Below are 19,241 nucleotides of genomic sequence, written 5' to 3'. Positions count from 1 at the left end.
AAGGTAACGCCAGGCAGATGGGGGTGGCAACCCGTAGAGGTCTGCTTTATCTGTGCTGAGAATCAAAAATACCGCGGAGCGCTACGTCTTTTTTTTAATGATTTATTTTTACAGCAGTGTGATGTCCAGCAATCAAAATACAGGGAAGCCTATTTTTTTTTATTTAAATAAATAATTAAAAAAAATATATATGGGCTCCCGCTTTTTTTTGTGTATTGCTAGCTAAGGGTAATCCAAGCAGCTACTGGCTGCCAACCCCCACTGCTTGGTGTTACTTTCACTGGCAATGGAAAATCCAGGAAAGCATTTTCTATTTTTTTGCCAAAAATCTACAAAAAAAAATACGTGTGCTTCGCCATATTTTTGTATGCTAGCCAGGTACAGCAGGCAGGTACGGTTGTCCCCAACCCCCAGCTGCCTATTTGTACCCAGCTGGGAACTAAAAATATAGGGAAGCCCTTTTTTTAATTATTTCATGAATTTCATGAAATGATTAAAAAAAACAAAAAAAAACACGTGGGCTTCGCCCCATTTTTGTGTCCAGCCGGGTACAACTAGGCAGCTGGGGATTGGAATCGGCAGCACAGGTTAGCTCGAAGTTTCTGGGCCCCTCTGCTGCGAATTGCAGTTCGCAGCCGCCCCAAAAAATGGCGCTCTCATAGAAGCACCATCATTTGGCACTGTATGTAACTCTTCCAGAAGCCCTGAAGCCTGGTGGCTTGCTGGGTAATAATGAGTTAATACTAACTTTGTTTTACTAGCTAGTATTAAGCCAGAGATTTTTAATGTCAGGACAGCTTGACCCGGCCATTAAGAATCTCCAATAAAGGGTTAAAAAAAAAAAAGACACCACACAGAGAAAAAATACTTTAATAGAAATAAATACACAGACACACTTAGGGACTCCATGTTTATTACTCCCTCTTATCCCTCGACGATCCATAGTCTTCTGTCTTCTTTTTCCTTCAACACATGCAGCTCTTCTCCATCATCAGCACTGCATGGGAGAAAGACGCTGCTCCTCGTGCAGGCTTTTCACTCCGTGAGTGATCAGTGCTGCTGGCTGTTAGTGGTAACGTCACCGCTGACAGACGGGTTGCCATAGCAACGGTGCTTAGATCACGTGATTCCCGCTGCCGCTGCGGCTGTTAGCAGTGACATCACCGCTAATAGGCGCGTTGCTATGGCAACGGTGATCTCCGTTATTTACAGACTGTGTCAGCCAGTCAATAATGGAACAGGGAAGCAGAACGGGGAGTCGACTGTGTGGTGTGCCAGAGCATGTCGCCGGTACATGGCGATACACAAACATGCACCATGTACCGGAGAGATGCAATGACAGGACCTAGCATGACATCCAAGCCATGTGACCAGTCCGTAGCCAATGAGATAATAGACACGTGACTGGTCACATGGCTATTTTGACGTCACGATAGGTCCTGTCATCACTGCTGGTTACCAGGAGGACGCAGCGATTACTGATGCAAAAGCTGCGGGAGACAGAGTGCAGGACGGATCGCGGCGACAGGTAAGTGTTATGGCAATGTTTGTTAACTGTATGTGTACATTTATAATGTGTTTTTATGTGTTTGTGAGGGCCTCCCATTGTTTCCTATGGGGTTCGAAAGTTCGACGAATGGTTTGTCGAATGGGGCAATGTTTGGCGAACCGAACTCGAACTCTAGGGGGGTGGCTCATCTCTACTTACCAGGTGTCATGGTATCTTATGACTCTTGCTCACACTGCGGAGTCTGGTGTACTTTGAACTTTGAGTTGCTCAGTTAGAGCCAGGCGTCAACTAATTGTGAGTTTACTGGTGGTTGGTCTAGCAGGAGTTAATTACTGCTGGCTTGTGAATTGCTGTTTGGGTCACGGGTTTCTGGAGGTCTATTACAGCAGCCTCCACCTTTTAAAAGATGGTGGAACCAGCTCTTCCACACCGATAATAACTTATGCGATTCCATTCATTGTGCATGTTGATCCAGATTCTCGTGTACTACTGTATGCAAGTCTGGTGTGTTGTGGAAATACTTTTGTCATTTAATATTTCCTCCTTTGTCTTGACTTTCCTCCTGAGCATGTATTGTCTATACCTCTGTGAGTGTTTTCTGTGAGTTTGAGTTTTGGTTTCTCCCTTTCTGTCGTTTGTGTAGGATTAACCACTCCAGTCCCCGGTCCTCTCCTGGGTTGGGGGTGAGAGGATATTAGACCAGGGCTATTCAGGAGTTAAGGCTACGCTGCCAGTCCAGACCTCGCTACCAGCAAGTGTACCTCTGAGACAGGGTATCGTTAGGGACTCCTCTACCTAAGGAACAGTTTCCAGTTTTATGTCACGAATTGTGGCAAAGTCACAACAAAAACACCATGCATGAAAAACACCATACCTTTTGAGTGTTTTGTAAGATACTGTTCTCTAGACAGCATTCTTTTCTTTCAGCAAGTGCAGTAGACCAATTGTTATGAGTAGGTAATTTCCCTCTCATATTCATGGGGGGTGTCTCCCTATATGTTATTTTTAGATATCCCTTTTCAATTATAAGTTTTATTTCAAATACATTTCCCATTTATTTAAATCACCTGTAAAAACCTGATCTTTGCTACAAAATACAATTTTTCATAACAGTAAATATAAAAAGAAAAATAAGAGATGTAAAAATTTCACATATCTTTACAAACGTTTTGAAAGTGACAAGCTTCACACAATTTCTAATTGAAAACAATTTAATCAATTTTTGTGCAGCATTACAGGAAAAATAAGTGTAAATCAGTTGAAGTTCCTTAGCATGACGGTGCTCTATAGATATAAATTTACATATATTTTTTTTAAAGGTGAAAAAAGTGTTTTTTGAATGATTAAACAAGTATGGATACCAGAATTAACTACTTCATTACCATAAGTGCATTTTCTATTACAGACTTGATATATATTTACTCATCACAGGTACATGAATACATCCTAATGGATTTTTCATTATAAATTCTTATCCATATAAACGGGCAAAACATGCCTGACAATATGGTTTGCCTTCTTGTTCTCGGAAGGTTCCTTTGTTAAGCTGCCGTAGACAAAAAGTACAACTCAAATGCTGAGGATGAAACTTGCGTCCCATTGCAGTCACACATCTACCAGTTATAGGCTGATCACAGCCCGCACAGAGTGAGCCACGACAAGAGTGGTAATGAGTCTCACACAGTGGAAGTCCATCATTCTCAAAAAAACTTCCATTCAGGAATGGGCTTCGACAGACCTAGAAAAAATGAATAACACATGACATGCAAGTTTGGTATTTCTAAGAAAGAGAAAAACAAGAATTAGGAACCCTAAAGTAAATTAGGAATTAAATTACCAAATAAGAAAATAAACTTTAGAAGCCAGAACTGGTTTTCTAACATGAGCATCTGCCTGAAATACATGGATTGGAGTTGAAGAGACGCTCATGAAGTGGCCACTGATGGCTCACAGGGAATTTACAATAAGATGAAAAAAATATAAACCAATGGGTATTCTTCCAAACCTATTCTCTGTGGCATACATAGTCTTGGTTGGCTTTTCAATGTAATAACAGAAGAATGGAAGTGGCGCTCACTTCAACATATATTCAACAATAAGGATTACATATACATCATAAAGCAGCATCAACTACATCTTAGCCTGCAAGATGAGCTGAGAATGGTTGCGTACAAGGTAGTGTGGCCTGTCTCTTCTGATCTCAGAAGCTAAGACTTTGTTGATGGATTTTGGCTTCCTCCTATTTGTAATCTATATTGTTGAAGATACTTAAAAGTGAATTCTGCCTCAATTCTCCTGCTACAGTGATTTACTGTCACAAATCCAGCAGACAGTGACCTACTGGCATTTTACAAGTATGCTTGTAAAATGGCAATCAAAAATGGCATATATGGACAAATCAAACATATTCCTTCGATGTTTATTCTGTGTACTCACATGACACACAAAACACTGAGGATGCCATAAACCATTTAAAGCTGATATGTAACTTTCCTTCACTGGTTCGGAACAACCGGCACAAACAGCTCCAAACAGATGGTAATAATCCCTCGAGCAGTAGGGAACATTGTCTTTTTCATGGAATCCTGCATGACATAGTAAAGGAAATCACTTTTTAAACACAGAAAACTGATGGCTTCTAGTAAAATACATAAAAAATCTGATGCATCCACAACAAGTAACAAACGCTCCCAAAACTCCCCTATAGAGATTGTCATTCAGTGGTACATATAGCAGCATTTATTAAGTGAATATCATGAATAGAGATGAGCGAACCTCTCAAGGCTCGGTTTGACGCACCGAACCAAACATATGCTGTATTCGCTGAACCGTTCAACAAACCTTTCCGAATCTTTCCAAACCTCATTGGATTCAATGGAAGACCAAATGTAAGGAAGAGAAAACACCTTTAGCAGAGTCAAAAAGCTTCCAAAACAGCAAATATATGTTTTACAGTGCAGCACCACTGTTTTGGCATAGCCATCAGCTTCCTAGGCTATTGAAAGAAGAAACATAGAGGTGGATGAGAGACTGGTGTAAGCTGGTGCTCCCTTACCCCTACCAGTACAGACAAGACACAACTTGGAGACCCGTCTTGGAGTCTAGAGATTTAAAAACAGTTCAGGCAGACAGCAGGAGAGTGGCATCAATTGCTCCCCCATTCCCAGATTTCCCTATAGTGTCTTTGCACAGCAGGAAGGTATGGTCCACACAAAGGATGTGGCCTGGCATTTCCATTTTAAAAAGTGAGCACACAGCAACTATGCCTTCTGCATCAGCACATCCAGGCAGGAATAGTGTCCTAGAAACTGTTGTACAACCAGGTTGAGCACGTGAGCCATGTAATGAATATGTGATGTCGCCCAAGTGTAGTGTCGCCACCAGGTTTGCATTGTTAGTGCACATGGCCATTCCTGGCTCCAGGTTCAGTGGAGACAGCTATTGATCAAACTGGACCTGGATAGTGGTCCACAACTCTGCAGCTGTGTTACTGCATTCTCCATTGTATATTAATTTAAGCACTGCCTGATTTCGTTGATTTACACACAGGATGTGGCCTATCATTTTCAATTTAAAAATAAAGATGAGTGACAGGCGTAGACCATTTGCTCACAGAACCCTAGCACTTCAGACAAAAGGCAACTTGGAGTCTCCACATTTTGAAAACTTAAGCTCAGGCAAGAAGAAAAGTGGCAACAATTGGTACACACTACAAATATGCCAAATTTTGCTCCCAGAAGACTGGCACTACCCACAAGACACAACTTTGAGACCCATTTTGGAGCCTTGACATTCAAAATCCTTTCAGGCACATAACAGTACAGTAGCATCAATTTTCCCCTCCTCATAGGGTGTTAAAAGAGCAAGGAGGTATGGTCCATGCAACACACAGGCTGTGGCTCGGCATTTGAATTTTAAAAAGAGAGCAGCAGCGACATAATAGTGCCCGTACAGTGCGGGCAGCTGTGGACACTGCTGAGCGGGCAGCCGTGGGGCTGGGGCTGTGGCTGAAGCGGGACACAGACTGCAGTGGCATCCAACGGCAGTCACACGGAAGTGCTTCTGTGTGGCTTTCGGGGATTTTTGCACACGTAGCCAGGGTAAACATCGGGTCACTAAACAAAGCGCTTTGCTTAAATACCCGAAATTTACCCTGGTTACCAGCTTACCGCAGGCTGCCAGCGATGGCTCCCTGCACACATAGCTGTAAAAAGCCACGCTTTTGGTGATCGAACCGTTCTCGAACATACTCGAACTGTCGAGCTTTTAGCAAAAAGCTTGAGTTCGTCGAGCCTCTCGAACACCCCCCAAAATCACTCGAACATGAAATTGGTGAACTTCGAACCTTGAACATCCCTCATCTCTAGTGATAACTCCTGTAGCTAGCATGAGTAATTTCCTCTTTCACTCGGCTGGCTGCTGCTAGTGAGAAAAGGTGAGCTTTTGTGCTGGTCTCAGCTGTGCAGCTGTGATCAACAGAAAAGAATGAGCAATCAGACTGCTGATCCTTCGGGGTACTTTGCACACTACGACATCGCAAGTCGATGCTGCGATGCCGAGCGCGATAGTCCCCGCCCCCGTCGCAGCTGCGATATCATTGTGATAGCTGCCGTAGCGAATATTATCGCTACGGCAGCTTCACATGCACTCACCTGCCCTGCGACGTCGCTCTGGCCGGCAAACCGCCTCCTTATTAAGGGGATGGGTCGTGCGGCGTCACTGCGACGTCACACGGCAGGCAGCCAATAGGAGCGGAGGGGCGGAGATGAGAGGGATGTAAACATCCCACCCACCACCTTCCTTCCGCCGAGCCGACGGGAGCCGCGGTGACGCAGGTAGGAGATGTTCCTCGCTCCTGCGACTTCACACACAGCGATGTGTGCTGCCGCAGGGGAATGAGGAACAACATCGTACCGTCGCGTCAGCGTAATTATGGAATTCGCCGACGCTACACCAATGATACGATTACGACGATTTTGCGCTCGTTAATCGTATCATCTAGGATTTACACACTGGAAGTGCGTCACTTTCGACATGACCCCACCGACATCGCACCTGCGATGTCGCAGCGTGCAAAGTACCCCTTATAGCCCCTAGGGAGACTAGTAAAATTAAAAAAAAAAAAAAATTAAAATTAAAAAATAAATAAAATTTCAAATCACCCCCCTTCGCCCAAACTATAAAAAGTTAAAAGGTTAAAAAAATAAAAAATATACACATATTTGGTATAGTCGCGTTCAGAAATGCCCAATTAAAATATAAAATCAATTAAACTGATCGGTAAACGGCGTAGTGACAAAAAAATTCAAACGCCAAAATTACATTTTTTGGTCAAAAACCTAGAATCTGCGCAAAAAGGGTACCACTAAAAATGTCAGCTCGAGACGCAAAAAATAAGCCATCACTGAGCCATAGATCCCTAAAAGTGAGAATGCTACGAATAGCGGAAAATGGTGCAAAATGATGCATTGGTAGCCGCCTTCTAAGAAGGATTGACCGGAAGAATCAAGGACGAAATGGCTAGCTGGGATGTACCTTCCACCTTGGAAGATCTGATCTCCATGGCAACTCGTATTAATCTACACGTCCAGGAGCATGCCAGAGAAGTCACTCGTGAGAGGAGAACCTTGCATCTGGTGCCCACCTTCTAGCAACCAATGTTGCCTCCTTCCACTAGGCCTACTACTCCACACCAGCCCATGGCAGTAGATTGTGTAGCAGAGTCCAGACTGCATCAGAGGAATCGGCAGGAGAGTGCTTCTACTGCGGAAGGGCCAAGCACTTGATTCAAGACTGTCCATTGAAGCCGGAAAACTACTGAGCCTAGGGTCCGTCCGAGAGGCCACCCTAGGGCATGCCAAGTCCTCTTCTTTTCTCCATTTTCCCGTATCCCTGTCCTGCAGTTCCATCCAGTTTAGAGAGCATGCATTCCTGAACTTTGGCTCCGCCAGGAATTTTATCCAGCAGTCTGTGGTGGAGCAACATGACATAGCTGTTCTATGCCTTGCTAATCCCACCTCTGTCTCTTCAATGGATGGAAAACCGCTTTCTGAACCAATGCAGTTCGTCACTGACACCCTTGAGATGCAAGTGGAATTACTGCACTCCGAGAAGATTGCCTTCAACATGCTTCCTGGGATGGCTCATACTCTGCTGCTGGGAATACCATGGCTTCAGTCACACAAGCCTGTATTTGACTGTGATTCTAGAGATATATTCCAATGGGGAGCACCTTGCCACGATAATTGCCTCATACCGGTGCGTCCCTTTCAACCACCTGTCAAGCAAACTAATCTTCCTGGTCTGCCTTCCGCCTACTGGGCCAACGCTGACGTCTTTGACAAGAAGGAGGCTGAGACGTTGTCACCACATAGGCTCTATGACTGTACCATTGATCTTCTCCCCGGGACAACTCCTCTTCATGGGCACATTTACCCTCTGTTGCAGACGGAGACGCAAGCCATGTCTGAGTATATAAAAGACAATCTAGCCCGAGGCTTCATCCAAAAGTTCTCTTCTCCCTCTGGAGCGGGCTTCTTTGTCAAGAAAAAGGACGGGTCTCATCGACTACCAAGAGCTGAATAAGATCACGGTGAAAAATAAATACCTGCTGCCTCTTAAGTGGGCTTTACACGCTGCGAAATCGCTAGCCGATGCTAGCGATGCTGAGCGCGATAGCACCCGCCCCCATCGTACGGCCGATATGTGGTGATCGCTGCCGTAGCGAACATTATCGCTACGGCAGCATCACACGCACTTACCTGCCCTGCGACATCGCTGTGACCGGCGATCCGCCTCCTTTCTAAGGGGGCGGTTCGTTCAGCGTCACAGTGACGTCCCTGCAGCGTCACTGAACCGCCGCCCAATAGAAAAGGAGGAACGGAGATGAGCGACTGAAACATGCCGCCCACCTCCTTCCTTCCTCTTTTCCGGGGGAGGTAGGTAAGGAGATGTCTGTTGCTTCTGCGGTGTCACACACAGCGATGTGTGCTGCCGCAGGAACGACAAACAACATCGTACCTGTCGTTGCAGCAATATTATGGAAATGAGCGACGTGACAACAAGCAACGATTTTTGACGTTTTTGTGCTCGTTGATGGTTGCTCATTTGCGTTACACGCTGCGATGTCAGTAACGGCGCCAAATGTGTGTCACTAATAACGTGACCCCGACGATATATCGTTGCCGATGTCGCAACGTGTAAAGCCCGCTTTATTCTTGAATGGTTTGATCATCTTCGAGCTTCCAGGATTCTCCAAGTTAGACTCCCGGGGTGCATACAATCTGGTCCGGATCCAGTTGGGTGACGAATGGAAGACGGCATTCAACACTCGTGATGGTCACTACGAATATCGAGTGATGCCCTTCGGGCTTAGTAATGCTCCTGCAGTCTTCTAAGAGTTTGTGAATGACATCTTCCGTGACCTACTGTACTCTAAAGTGGCTGTGTATCTGAACGACATTCTCTCCAGATCTGTCTACCCAACAAAGGAATGTTCATCTGGTCTGGTTCTACAGAGGTTGAGAGAGAACCCTAATCCTAACAGAGAAGACAACCGAGGTTAAGACAGTAACCTGTGGCTTCTTTTCCAGGGCTTTTTCTCCAGTAGAATGGAACCACTCGATTGGCAACCAAGATTTGCTGGCAATCAAGTTGACCTTGGAGGAGTGGCGATATCTGCTAGAGGAGTCGGTGCATCCTTTCACCATCTATACTGACCACAAAAACCTGGCTTAAATCCAGACAGATCAGAGGTTAAATCCACAGCTGGCCCGATGGTCATTGTTCTTCGGTCGCTTCTATTTTGTCCTGCACATCCGTCCAGCTGAGAAGAATGTGAAAGCCGACGTGTTGTCTCAGTCATTCCTGTTGGTGGATCAGGAGGAAGAGCCTTAGCACATCATAGAGCCCTCCACACTGATGGAGGCCGCAGTGGATGTGCACCAAATTCCTCATGGTAAGACATTTGTCGCAGAGGCCGATAGAGAACGAGTTCTCTAGTGGGGACACTCCTCCAGAATAGGAGGTCATGTTGGGCACAGGAAGTCTCTGCAGCTGATCTCCCGGTACTACTGGTGGCCGTGACTAAGGCAAGATGTCCTAGAATTTGTCTCATCCTGTTCTTCCTGTGCCTGGAATAAGACCCAGAAGACTCTTCCAGCAGGTCCCCTGCTTCCTTTACCGCTACCATCTGCTCCTTGGTAACATATTGGCAAGGACTTTATCACCCCTACCAAGGTCCTCTGGGTGTACCGTCATCTGGGTCGTGGTGGACAGATTCTCCAAGATGATCCACTTCACACCACTCACCGGGTTACCATCCACTCCAATTCTCACTAAGCGGTTATTTCAGCACATCTTCCAGTTACACGGCTTGCCCCTCCACATCGTGTCCGATAGTGGGGTCCAGTTCTCGGTTCAGTTCTGGAGAGCTGTCTGCAAGACGCTGGATGTCACTTTGGACTTTTGATCAGCCTATCACCCACAGTCTAATGGCCAAGTGGAGCAGGTTAACCAAGTGCTGACGAACAATCTTTGCCACTTTGTGAATGAACACCACAGCAACTGGGTCAAGCTCCTTCCTTGGGCCCAGTTCTCCTATAACAATCATGTGAGCAAGTCCTGCGCCAAATCCCCGTTCCAGGTGGTTTATGGCCAGCAACCCAAAGTTCCGTGTCCTGTGGTGTGTTCTTCCGGCAACCCTGCAGCTGATAACCTAGTGAAGTTCTTCTCTGACATCTGGGCAGAGACCAAGTCTGCTCTGGAGCGCTCCCCCTACTGCAACTGCATAAAGAGACACGCTGACAAGAGACACCTTAATGCTCCCTCCTTCCAGCCTGGAGATAAGGTCTGGCTCTCATCCAGATATGTCCACCTCAAGATGCCTTCATAGAAGTTGGGTCCCCGCTTTATTGGTCCCCTCGAGGGACTCCAGCAGATCAATGAGGTGTCTTATAAGTTGAAGCTGCCACTCACGCTATGCATCCCGAACTCCTTCCATGTGTCCCTCCTCAAGCCGGTTGTCCTGAGTTAGTTCTACAAGGATCCTGGTACCTCTCCCCCTCCTGTCTGTGATGGAGACATCTATGAGGTAAACGCCATCCTTGCGGCGAAGGAGCTCCAAGGTAAAACCTACTGCCTGGTAGACTGGAAGGCGCTCGGTCCCGAGGATAGGTCTTGGGAACCAGAGGAGATTGTTCTCCTTAGTAGATTCCTGAAAGAGGAGGGGGGCATAAGGGGGCAGTACTGTAGTGCCCGTCCTCACTCCCAGGGCCGGTAGGGGCACCCCACCTGTCACCTACTTGTGTTCTTCATGCGCGCCACCGCTCTCATTATCCGGTGGAGGCGTCCTCCCTCTCTCCAGCCCCGCAGATCCACAGTTTTCTCTCCTACTCCGGGCCCTGCCGCAGCCTTCTCACACTCCCAGGCTGCCCACTCTGCTTTGCTGTGTTTGTTCCTAGGGTGCCCGTGGCCACGCCCCCTCTCTTAAAGGGCCGGTGTCTCATTACCCAGAAGCTGTTCCTGAGGTCACTTATTACCTTAAAAAGGTATTTAAAATCCACCTCCCATGACAGGAGGCACCTGAGCAATGTTATCTTTAAAGTGTTGTTAATTGTCAGGTTCCTGTATGTTCTGTGTCTAGTTTGGTTATATTGTTCCAGTACCAGTCTGTGTTCTTATCTCTGTCTCATCCTAGAGCCTGTTCTCCATCAGTGTGCCAACAAGTCTGAACCATCTCCAGAGTGCTGCCATGTCTGAGCCGTTGCCTCATGTGCCGTCCGTCTGAGCCATTAGGGTTAGGGTTAGTGCCAAGTTAGGGACAAGTGTTGTCCGTCTGAGCCATCACCAGACTGTCATCACATCTGAGCCTTCACCACAGTGCCATCTCGTCAGGATCAACACCTCGGTACCGTCTCACCTCAGCCTCCAACTTGGTGCCGCTATATCTCAATCTCCTGAACTGGACATTGTGACTGTATCTGTCCATAACAGACTGCCCCCTCTGGTCCCTGGCTGCCATACATTTAGGCCTTTTGTTGGAAGCACCGCACACTCTCTGTATAGGGGTTCGCTGCTGGTCGCTTCCTCAGGGGAGTACGGTGCACAGTCCAGTGGGTCCACCCCCAGATGCGCGCCTCCCCTCAGTGAGCATAACAGCTCCTATGACTGTAGAACTAATCTCATATCAAAGGCCAAGTTGCCAAAAATCAGGCTATATAATATTTGAGGTCCAGAGAGGCGGGCCTGAAAGTGTATATCACAGAAAGCCTTGAAAAAGGGCATATTAGACCGTCATCTTCACCCGTTGCAGCAGGGTTTTTATTTGTCAAGAAAAAAGATGGGGGCTGCGTCCCTGCTTGGATTTCCGTGAACTGAATCAGATCACCATTTGGGATTTGAATCCCATCACTCTAATCCCAGATCGCTTTAATCAGATTGTTGGGACTAAATGGTTTACCAAACTGGATCTGAGGGGACATTCAATCCTATCCGTTTTATAGAGGGGGATTAGTGGAAAATGGCAGTCAATACCCCCTGAGGGTATGAAAACCTCGTCATGCCAGGTGGGTTAACCAATGCTTCGGCCGTTTTTCAAAGTTTTGTAAACGACATTTTTGGACATCTGGCAACTAAATTTGTGGTGGTATGTTTGGACGACATTTTAGTTTATTTGCTGGATCTAGAGTCACATCAGGTACATGTGAGGAAAGTATTACTTAAGGAGAAGAAACAGTATGCCAAGTTGGAAAATGCATGTTTGCCATTCCAGAAATTTAATTTTTGGGGTATCTATTATCATCCACCGATTTTACGTATGGATCCTGCTAAAGTTCAGGTGGTCCTGGATCGGGATCTTCATGAAAATCTGAAGGCTTAACAGCAGTTTCTTGGTTTTGCCAACTATTACTATAAGTTTATCAAGAACTTCTCAGTAATGGTCAAACCATTATCTGATATGACCAGAAAAGGGACAGATGTTTCTAAATGATCCAATCCTGCCTGTGTTGCATTTGCTTCTTTAAAGAATAGTTTAGCTTCTGCACCGGTCCTCATATAGCCTGATGTTACCCAACCGTTCATTCTGGATGTAAATGCATTGGAGGTTTGGGTAGGCCCTATCCAAATCTCAGGGATCGTCTCCCAGTAAATGGCGTCCGTGTGCCTTTTTGTCTATAAAGTAATCTCCCGCCAAAAGAAATTACGATATCAGCAATAGACAATTCCTGGCAAAAAAGTTGGCTTTTGAGAAATGGCGTCATTTTTTTGGAGGGGGCAGTACAAGCGGTTATGGTCTTACAGATCATAAGAATTTATTGTGTTTGGTATCCACTAAACGACTTACTCCTAGACAGGCGAGGTGATCTCTGTTTTTCACCAGATTCAATTTCTTTGTTACTTATTGTCCGGTGAATAAAAAAATCAAGGCTGATGCATTGTCTTGTTGTTTTCCAGGGGAGGTAATGGTGACAAGCTTGTCACCATCTTGCATAAAGGAATTGTAATTTTCTGCAATATGTTCGGATCTCTAACAATCTTAACTGTGTGGGTGAACTGGGAAAACAGGCTATGTAGGGGTGTTTTGCTAAACGTGTTGCTAACCCTAACCCTAACTGAATATTTTTTTAAAAGTCTGAACATCTAACGATCAACTCATCCCTACTCCTGAGCACTAGCACAAACACTGTTCCATGCACTGTCCACGCGCAATCCATTGTGTTCATGAGCCATACACAGACTGAAAATATGGTTATGTGAACAAAGCCTTATATAAAGAGCATTTACCTTCTTCCCCAATTGTTTTTTTGCAGATCTTGCAGCAAAAGTGCTCTGGGTGCCAAGTCCGGCCAAGAGCAGTCACTAAATTCTGTAAAAAAAATTAAAGAGCAAAAAATGAAGACAAACTCCATGTACATGTCTCTCAACCATGGGAAGAATGGAACATCTGATTACTAAAAATATAACTAAAAGTTACAATCAACAAAGTCAAAAAGAAAAAAAAGAAAAAGAAGGCAAAATGAAAGAATGAAGACGCCACCCAAGTGTAAAAAAAATCGTAAGACACCAGGAGAACATGTATGAGGCGAAAGTAGGAAAAGCACCAGGAAAACGTAGAAAATCGGGAGAAAATAGGAAAAGCACCAGGAGAACATGTACAGAATGTGGAGAAAGAAGAAAAATCACTAGAAGATCATGTACAGAATGGTGAGACGGGAGGAAAAGCATCAGGATTACATGTGCAAAGTGAGGAGAAAGTAAGAAAAGCACCAAGAAAACATGTACAGAACAAGGAGAAAGTAGGAAAAGCACCAGGAGAACATGTACAAAATAAGGAGAAAGTAGGAAAAGCACCAGGAGATCATGCACAAAATTGGGAGAAAAAAGGAAAAGAACCAGGAGAATATGTACAGAACGGAGATGTCATGTACACAATCTCAGCATTTTACGTGTGGTACACCTGTATGGCTTAATTTATTGCTCCTCACTCAATCCAGTACTCAACCTCTGTTATACGATATCAAGTGAGCATAACTCACAATAAAGTCCACACACCCCAGCCACACAACACGCTGCCACCACTCTTCAAACACACGAGGTGAGAAGTCCCTGAAATATACTACAGTCTAACAAACAACACGGTCACACACTCTCTGTGAAGTTATGGATTCTTAAGAGCATGAAAGGATCAAAATTATTAAAGTTTTAAAATTTAAAATAAAAAATACAGTGCTTAGATTAAAAAGGTATAAAAGACAGTGATAAAAAAATGGCACACAAATATGCCAAACAGTAATAAAATAAGAGGGAGAAATTAAGAGAAATACCTAAACTTTCCAGTCTAAAGAAGTCTTCTGTTTCATTGAAGTAAGGAGAAATGAAAAATGCATCACATCAGCATTGGCCGACCCCCACATGTGAACACCACTTAAATATGGGCTTTACCTGTTAATAACACCAGTCCCCTCCCCTCAGGTGAGTCATGACAGGGATGGCCATGGGATGAGGCTTCAGTTTCCATAAAATTATGAAACCCCAATCTCCAAGATTTCTTGGCCCTCAAGGGTCAAAGGCGGGAGATATTAATGTCATCTTTCCTATCATGAACTTACCTGTTCACAGATATGAAACATGACTTGGCTAGCATAAGCTAATTGGCAGATATTCATTTGCGCCTGATAGGTATGTGTCACAGATATGAAAAAATATGGATTACAATTGTCATCCTGTCCGGACACTGCAGATATTTTTCCTATAACTGTAGGACCTATGCACACCCTGATATTTATAACTGCATGCTGGTGCCTCTGCAGCTAGGACCCTCATTTAAAATGGACAATTTGTTTGTTCTAAAGGCTATTCTCTTCACACTTATGTACACAAAACTCAGACTTTCAGTCTTTTTTGTACTAGTTTTAATTATATATTCACAATATGGGGTCCTAGCTTAATGGAAGAGTCTTTTCTCTACTTAATTTTCTGACTTCACCATTTATAATTGATCCCATGTTTTCAGTGTCTTTGTGGGAGATGTATGTCCATTCAGAGACAAATCTCCTAGATTTATAGCTGTTTCCATGACAGTGGAGAAAGTAGGCAAAGCACCAGGAGGACACAGAACAAGGGGAAAGTAGTAAAAGCACTACAAGAACATGTACATCATGGGGAAAAACTAGGAAAAGCACCAGGAAAAAATGTACAGAATGGGGGGAAAGTAGAAAAAGTACCAAAAGATCATGTAGAAAATGGAAGGAAAGTAGGAAAACCTCCAGAAAAAAAATAAACAAAATGGAAAGAAAATAGGAAAAGCACCAGGAGATCATGTACAGAACAAGGAGAAAGTAGGAAAAGCACAAGGAGAACATGTACACAATGTAAATAAAATAGGAAAAGCACCAGGAGAACATGTAAAGAATGGGGAGAAAATAGGAAAAGTACCTCAAGAACATGTACAGAACGGGAAAAAAGTAGGAAAATCATGAGGAAATCATGTACAAAATGAGAAGAAACCAGGAAAAGTACCAGCAGAATATGTACAGAATGGAAAGAAAGTAGGATGTCATTTATCTTGACTTCAGTAAAGCATTTGACACTGTCCCACATAAAAGATTGATAAGTAAAATGAGAAAGCGACTTCCTGTTCCTGCGCTGAGATGTGAGAAGGGAGAAGGAGCAGCTCCATACAGCCCCTGCAATATACAGCGACCTACAGAAGCAAACAGCATAGAGAGGCTGCACTGAATTACCAGCTGTCAGTGCATGGATCGTTATCTCCTCAGAAGTGGAGGAACACCATTCAAGCCCAGAGCAGAGCAGAGGGAGGAGGGGGTGAGTGGAGATAACATGACGCCGACAGTGAGGAGGAAGGAGGGGGAGGAGGGAGAGGAACCACAAGGGCAGCTGCAGCAATGTGCAGGAGGCCAAGATAACAGAAGAATTCAGAGTATGCAGAGTGGTACAGAGACATTGGGCTTGGGGAAAAGATAGGAGATTGATTACAAAAGGCTGGCAAAAGAAGTGGCAGATCATCTGACAGCAGAAATCAGAGAGGCAATAGCAGCCTCAGTGAAGAAGGCTTTGGCTGCACTGCAGGAGGATGTGGAGGACCATGATACGAGACTGACAGAGGTAGAGCAAAGAGTTTCTGATGCTGAAGAGAATCTGACAAGATTGGAGGGCAGATTTAAGGAGCTAAACACTAATGCTCAGCTTATGAAGGATAAAATAGAAGATCTTGAAAACAGATCTAGGAGGAATAACTTAAGGCTGGTGGGTCTGCCTGAGACAGTGACAACAAAATATTTGGACTCAATCTGTGAAAAAGAATTACCCCAGGCTTTAGGCTTACCACATAGCTGCCGTGTAGAAAGAGCGCACAGAGTGGGACCCATAAGGGAGCAAAGAGATGGTCACAGTAACAATGATAATACCTCCAGGCAAGGTGAAATGTCCAGAGCAAGACAGGTTATTATAAAATACCTGGAATACAAAAGATAAAGAAGAAATTCTACGGGCCTTCAGGAATAGAAAACAAGCACTATGCATGCAGGGACACAAGATTCTATTATTTGGCGACTATTTGGCAGAAGTCACACGAAAAAGAAAAGCATTTAGCCAGATCTGCACTGCCCTCTATCACAAAAACATTAAATTTCAGCTTTTATACCCAGCAATACTAAGAGTAAGAGGAGCAGATGGGGTCACAAAGACTTTTTGGGATCCTTCAGAGGCGGAGCGAGAGATACTACAGGAGGGGAGAACACGGCGACAGGAGAGGAATGGAAAAGAAGGGACTTTCACTGATCCGAAACATGCAGATCCTGCAAACATAACATCTGCAGTTAGACCTGACAACGAGCCAGAGTGGAGTCAATCGAGATCCAGACCAGCCAGCCCGAAGGAAAAGCGACAGATGGCGACTTCAGCTGGGAAAAGAGGAGGAAGAGGCAGCAGCTAATGAACAAGCAGGCAAGACAAGGACTTAATTTGGGACTGCTGAATGGAGCCGTATGGTGACAAATGTGCCTTAACTCTCTAAAGTTTCGCCTACCTCCTTTTCTCTTTCTTCTTCTCTATCTATTTTTCTTTCGCTCCCTTTCTCTCTCTCTCTTTTTCATGCTTATCACTTTTTCCCTTTTATCATCTACCAATGCTTTTTTTTTTCTCTCTCTTGCTTTTTCTTCTCTTAATGACGGTTTTAGGAGCTTGATAAATTTATAAAGGCTGTTTAGGGGCAAGGAATTAATAGCCAATAGAGGGGGAGAGGTGACTTAGTGGGGTGGCTTCATGGAGAGCTTGACTTGAAGCAGGGGTTTGAAAGGAGTCTCAATCATCTCAGAAAAAATGGAAGACGTTAATTGTATTTGTAAAGTTGGGGATAGGAGGGGTTATATACAGTTGGGGAGGGGAGGGGAAGAGAGTTGGGGAATCCATGCGACACAGCCTGAAAAAGGAACTGTTGATTTTGGGGATTATGGTTAAGCTCATTACGTGGAATGTTAAGGGACTCAGATCGCCGCACAAACGAAACATGATACTACGTCATCTCAAGAAGCTTAAGGTTGATATTGCTTTATTACAGGAGACGCACTTGCAAAAGGATGAAGTCTTCCGTATGAACAAGATGTGGGTGGGAAGGGTATATGGGTCGGCCTCAAAAAGGTAGGAAAGCAATAAAAACTTTGCACATGAGGTGGAAACACAAGATTCAGATGAAGAAGGAAGATACATACATATAAAGATTTCAGGTACTCAAGGCACTTTTAGTATCCACAATATATATGCACCCAATACGGAACAAAGGGTTTTTTTTTTAAAATCTAGCTAATAAGATTTTGCTGGATGGGGATATATGTAAATTGGTGGGGGGAGACTTCAATACAGTGGTTTCTCAGGAAGAAGACAGGAGGAGTCAGGGGAAGAACACGGAGGGGTCGCTGAGAGCATTGTTAAATACAACTACACTACAGGATTGCTGGAGATTATATCACCCGCAAGAGAGAGAATTTACACACTATTCCCACCCACACAACTCTTGGTCAAGGATTGACCTTTGGCTGACAAGTGAGAATTTATTGCAGAGGGTAGAAGAGATAGTTATAGAGACTATGGTAATATCGGATCATAGCCCAGTGGTAGTCAGTATAGCTGACAAAGTTCAGAGAGGACAGGATTATATATGGCGCTTCCCCTCATTCTTGACTTTGGATGAGAACTTCCATAGAATACTGAGAGAATGGTGTGTGGATTATTTATTGACGAATCAGGAGCACACTGGGGAAACAGTATTGTATTGGAAGACGGCTAAGGCAGTTTTGAGAGGAAAAGTGATAGGATATACGACAAAGGCGAAACGACAGGCACAAGTAAAGTTTCAGGAGGCTAGCCAGGCAGTCAGGGAAGCATATACTGACTTCTTAGAAAAACCATCAAGGGTGACAAAAGCAAAGTGGGTGGAGGCGAAGGGCAATTTTGAGAACTGGGTAGAAAGGAAAGAAGGTATGTACAGGACACAACAAGAGGCAGAGTTGAATCATTTCAGGAACAAGGCAGGGAAGTTATTAGCAAATCTGGCAAGGGGACGACGACCGATGACACATATTATGACACTGAGAAACGTTGTGGGGAGTAAAACGACAGATCCCAAAGAGATAAACGACAATCTTGGAGACTTCTATGCAGGTTTATATAAAGAGGTGGGGTTAGATGATAGGAGAGATGGAAATGAGTGGTTAAAAGGAACAAAAATGTCTACACTCACGGAGGAAAATTTACAGGCTCTGAATAAAGAGGTGACTTAGGAGGAGGTGCTACAGGTTATAGGAGAGTTAAAAACGACAAAGGCCCCGGGACCAGATGGCTTTAGCGGCAGTTTTTTCAAAATTATGAAGGATCAAATCTTACCTATACTGAGAGTTATTCAATAAGATAATGGACGGGGAAAGAATATCGGGTACAATTAATACAGCCTATATAAAGCTCATTCCTAAAGGAGGAAAGAATTTGGAAGACCCATCTAGTTATAGGCCCATCTCGCTGATTAATCAAGACCTAAAAATTTTAGCAAAGTTGATGGCAAATAGGTTAGCGGCAGTATTGCCAGAGATTATAGATCTCCCCCAGGCTGGCTTTGTTAAAGGACGTTCAGTGGTGACAAACATTAGGAAAGTAATGCTAGCAATTAATGTAGTAAAGCAGAGGAGAGAAGGGGGGAGGGGCATCCAGCCTTGATCAC

General features: G+C 44.4%; 1 protein-coding gene across 2 annotated transcripts in view; it reads right to left on the bottom strand.

Annotated features, from left to right (window-relative positions):
* Positions 1-2,703: 2,703 nt before the first annotated feature.
* Positions 2,704-19,241, bottom strand: part of TGFB1I1 (transforming growth factor beta 1 induced transcript 1) — a 111,791-nt gene continuing 95,253 nt past the window's right edge. For both annotated transcript variants that reach the window (XM_075319671.1, XM_075319672.1), the window contains exons 10-12: positions 13,295-13,376; positions 3,947-4,095; positions 2,704-3,248 (exon numbers count right to left, since the gene is read on the bottom strand). In XM_075319671.1, coding sequence (XP_075175786.1) covers positions 2,982-3,248; positions 3,947-4,095; positions 13,295-13,376 — 498 coding nt within the window. In that variant the 3' untranslated portion in view covers positions 2,704-2,981. The remainder of the gene's footprint in view (positions 3,249-3,946; positions 4,096-13,294; positions 13,377-19,241) is intronic.

The sequence above is a fragment of the Anomaloglossus baeobatrachus genome, chromosome 7 (assembly GCF_048569485.1).
Source record: "Anomaloglossus baeobatrachus isolate aAnoBae1 chromosome 7, aAnoBae1.hap1, whole genome shotgun sequence".
In the NCBI taxonomy this organism is placed as follows: Eukaryota; Metazoa; Chordata; class Amphibia; order Anura; family Aromobatidae; genus Anomaloglossus; species Anomaloglossus baeobatrachus.
This window is presented reverse-complemented; position numbering and strand designations above follow the sequence as displayed.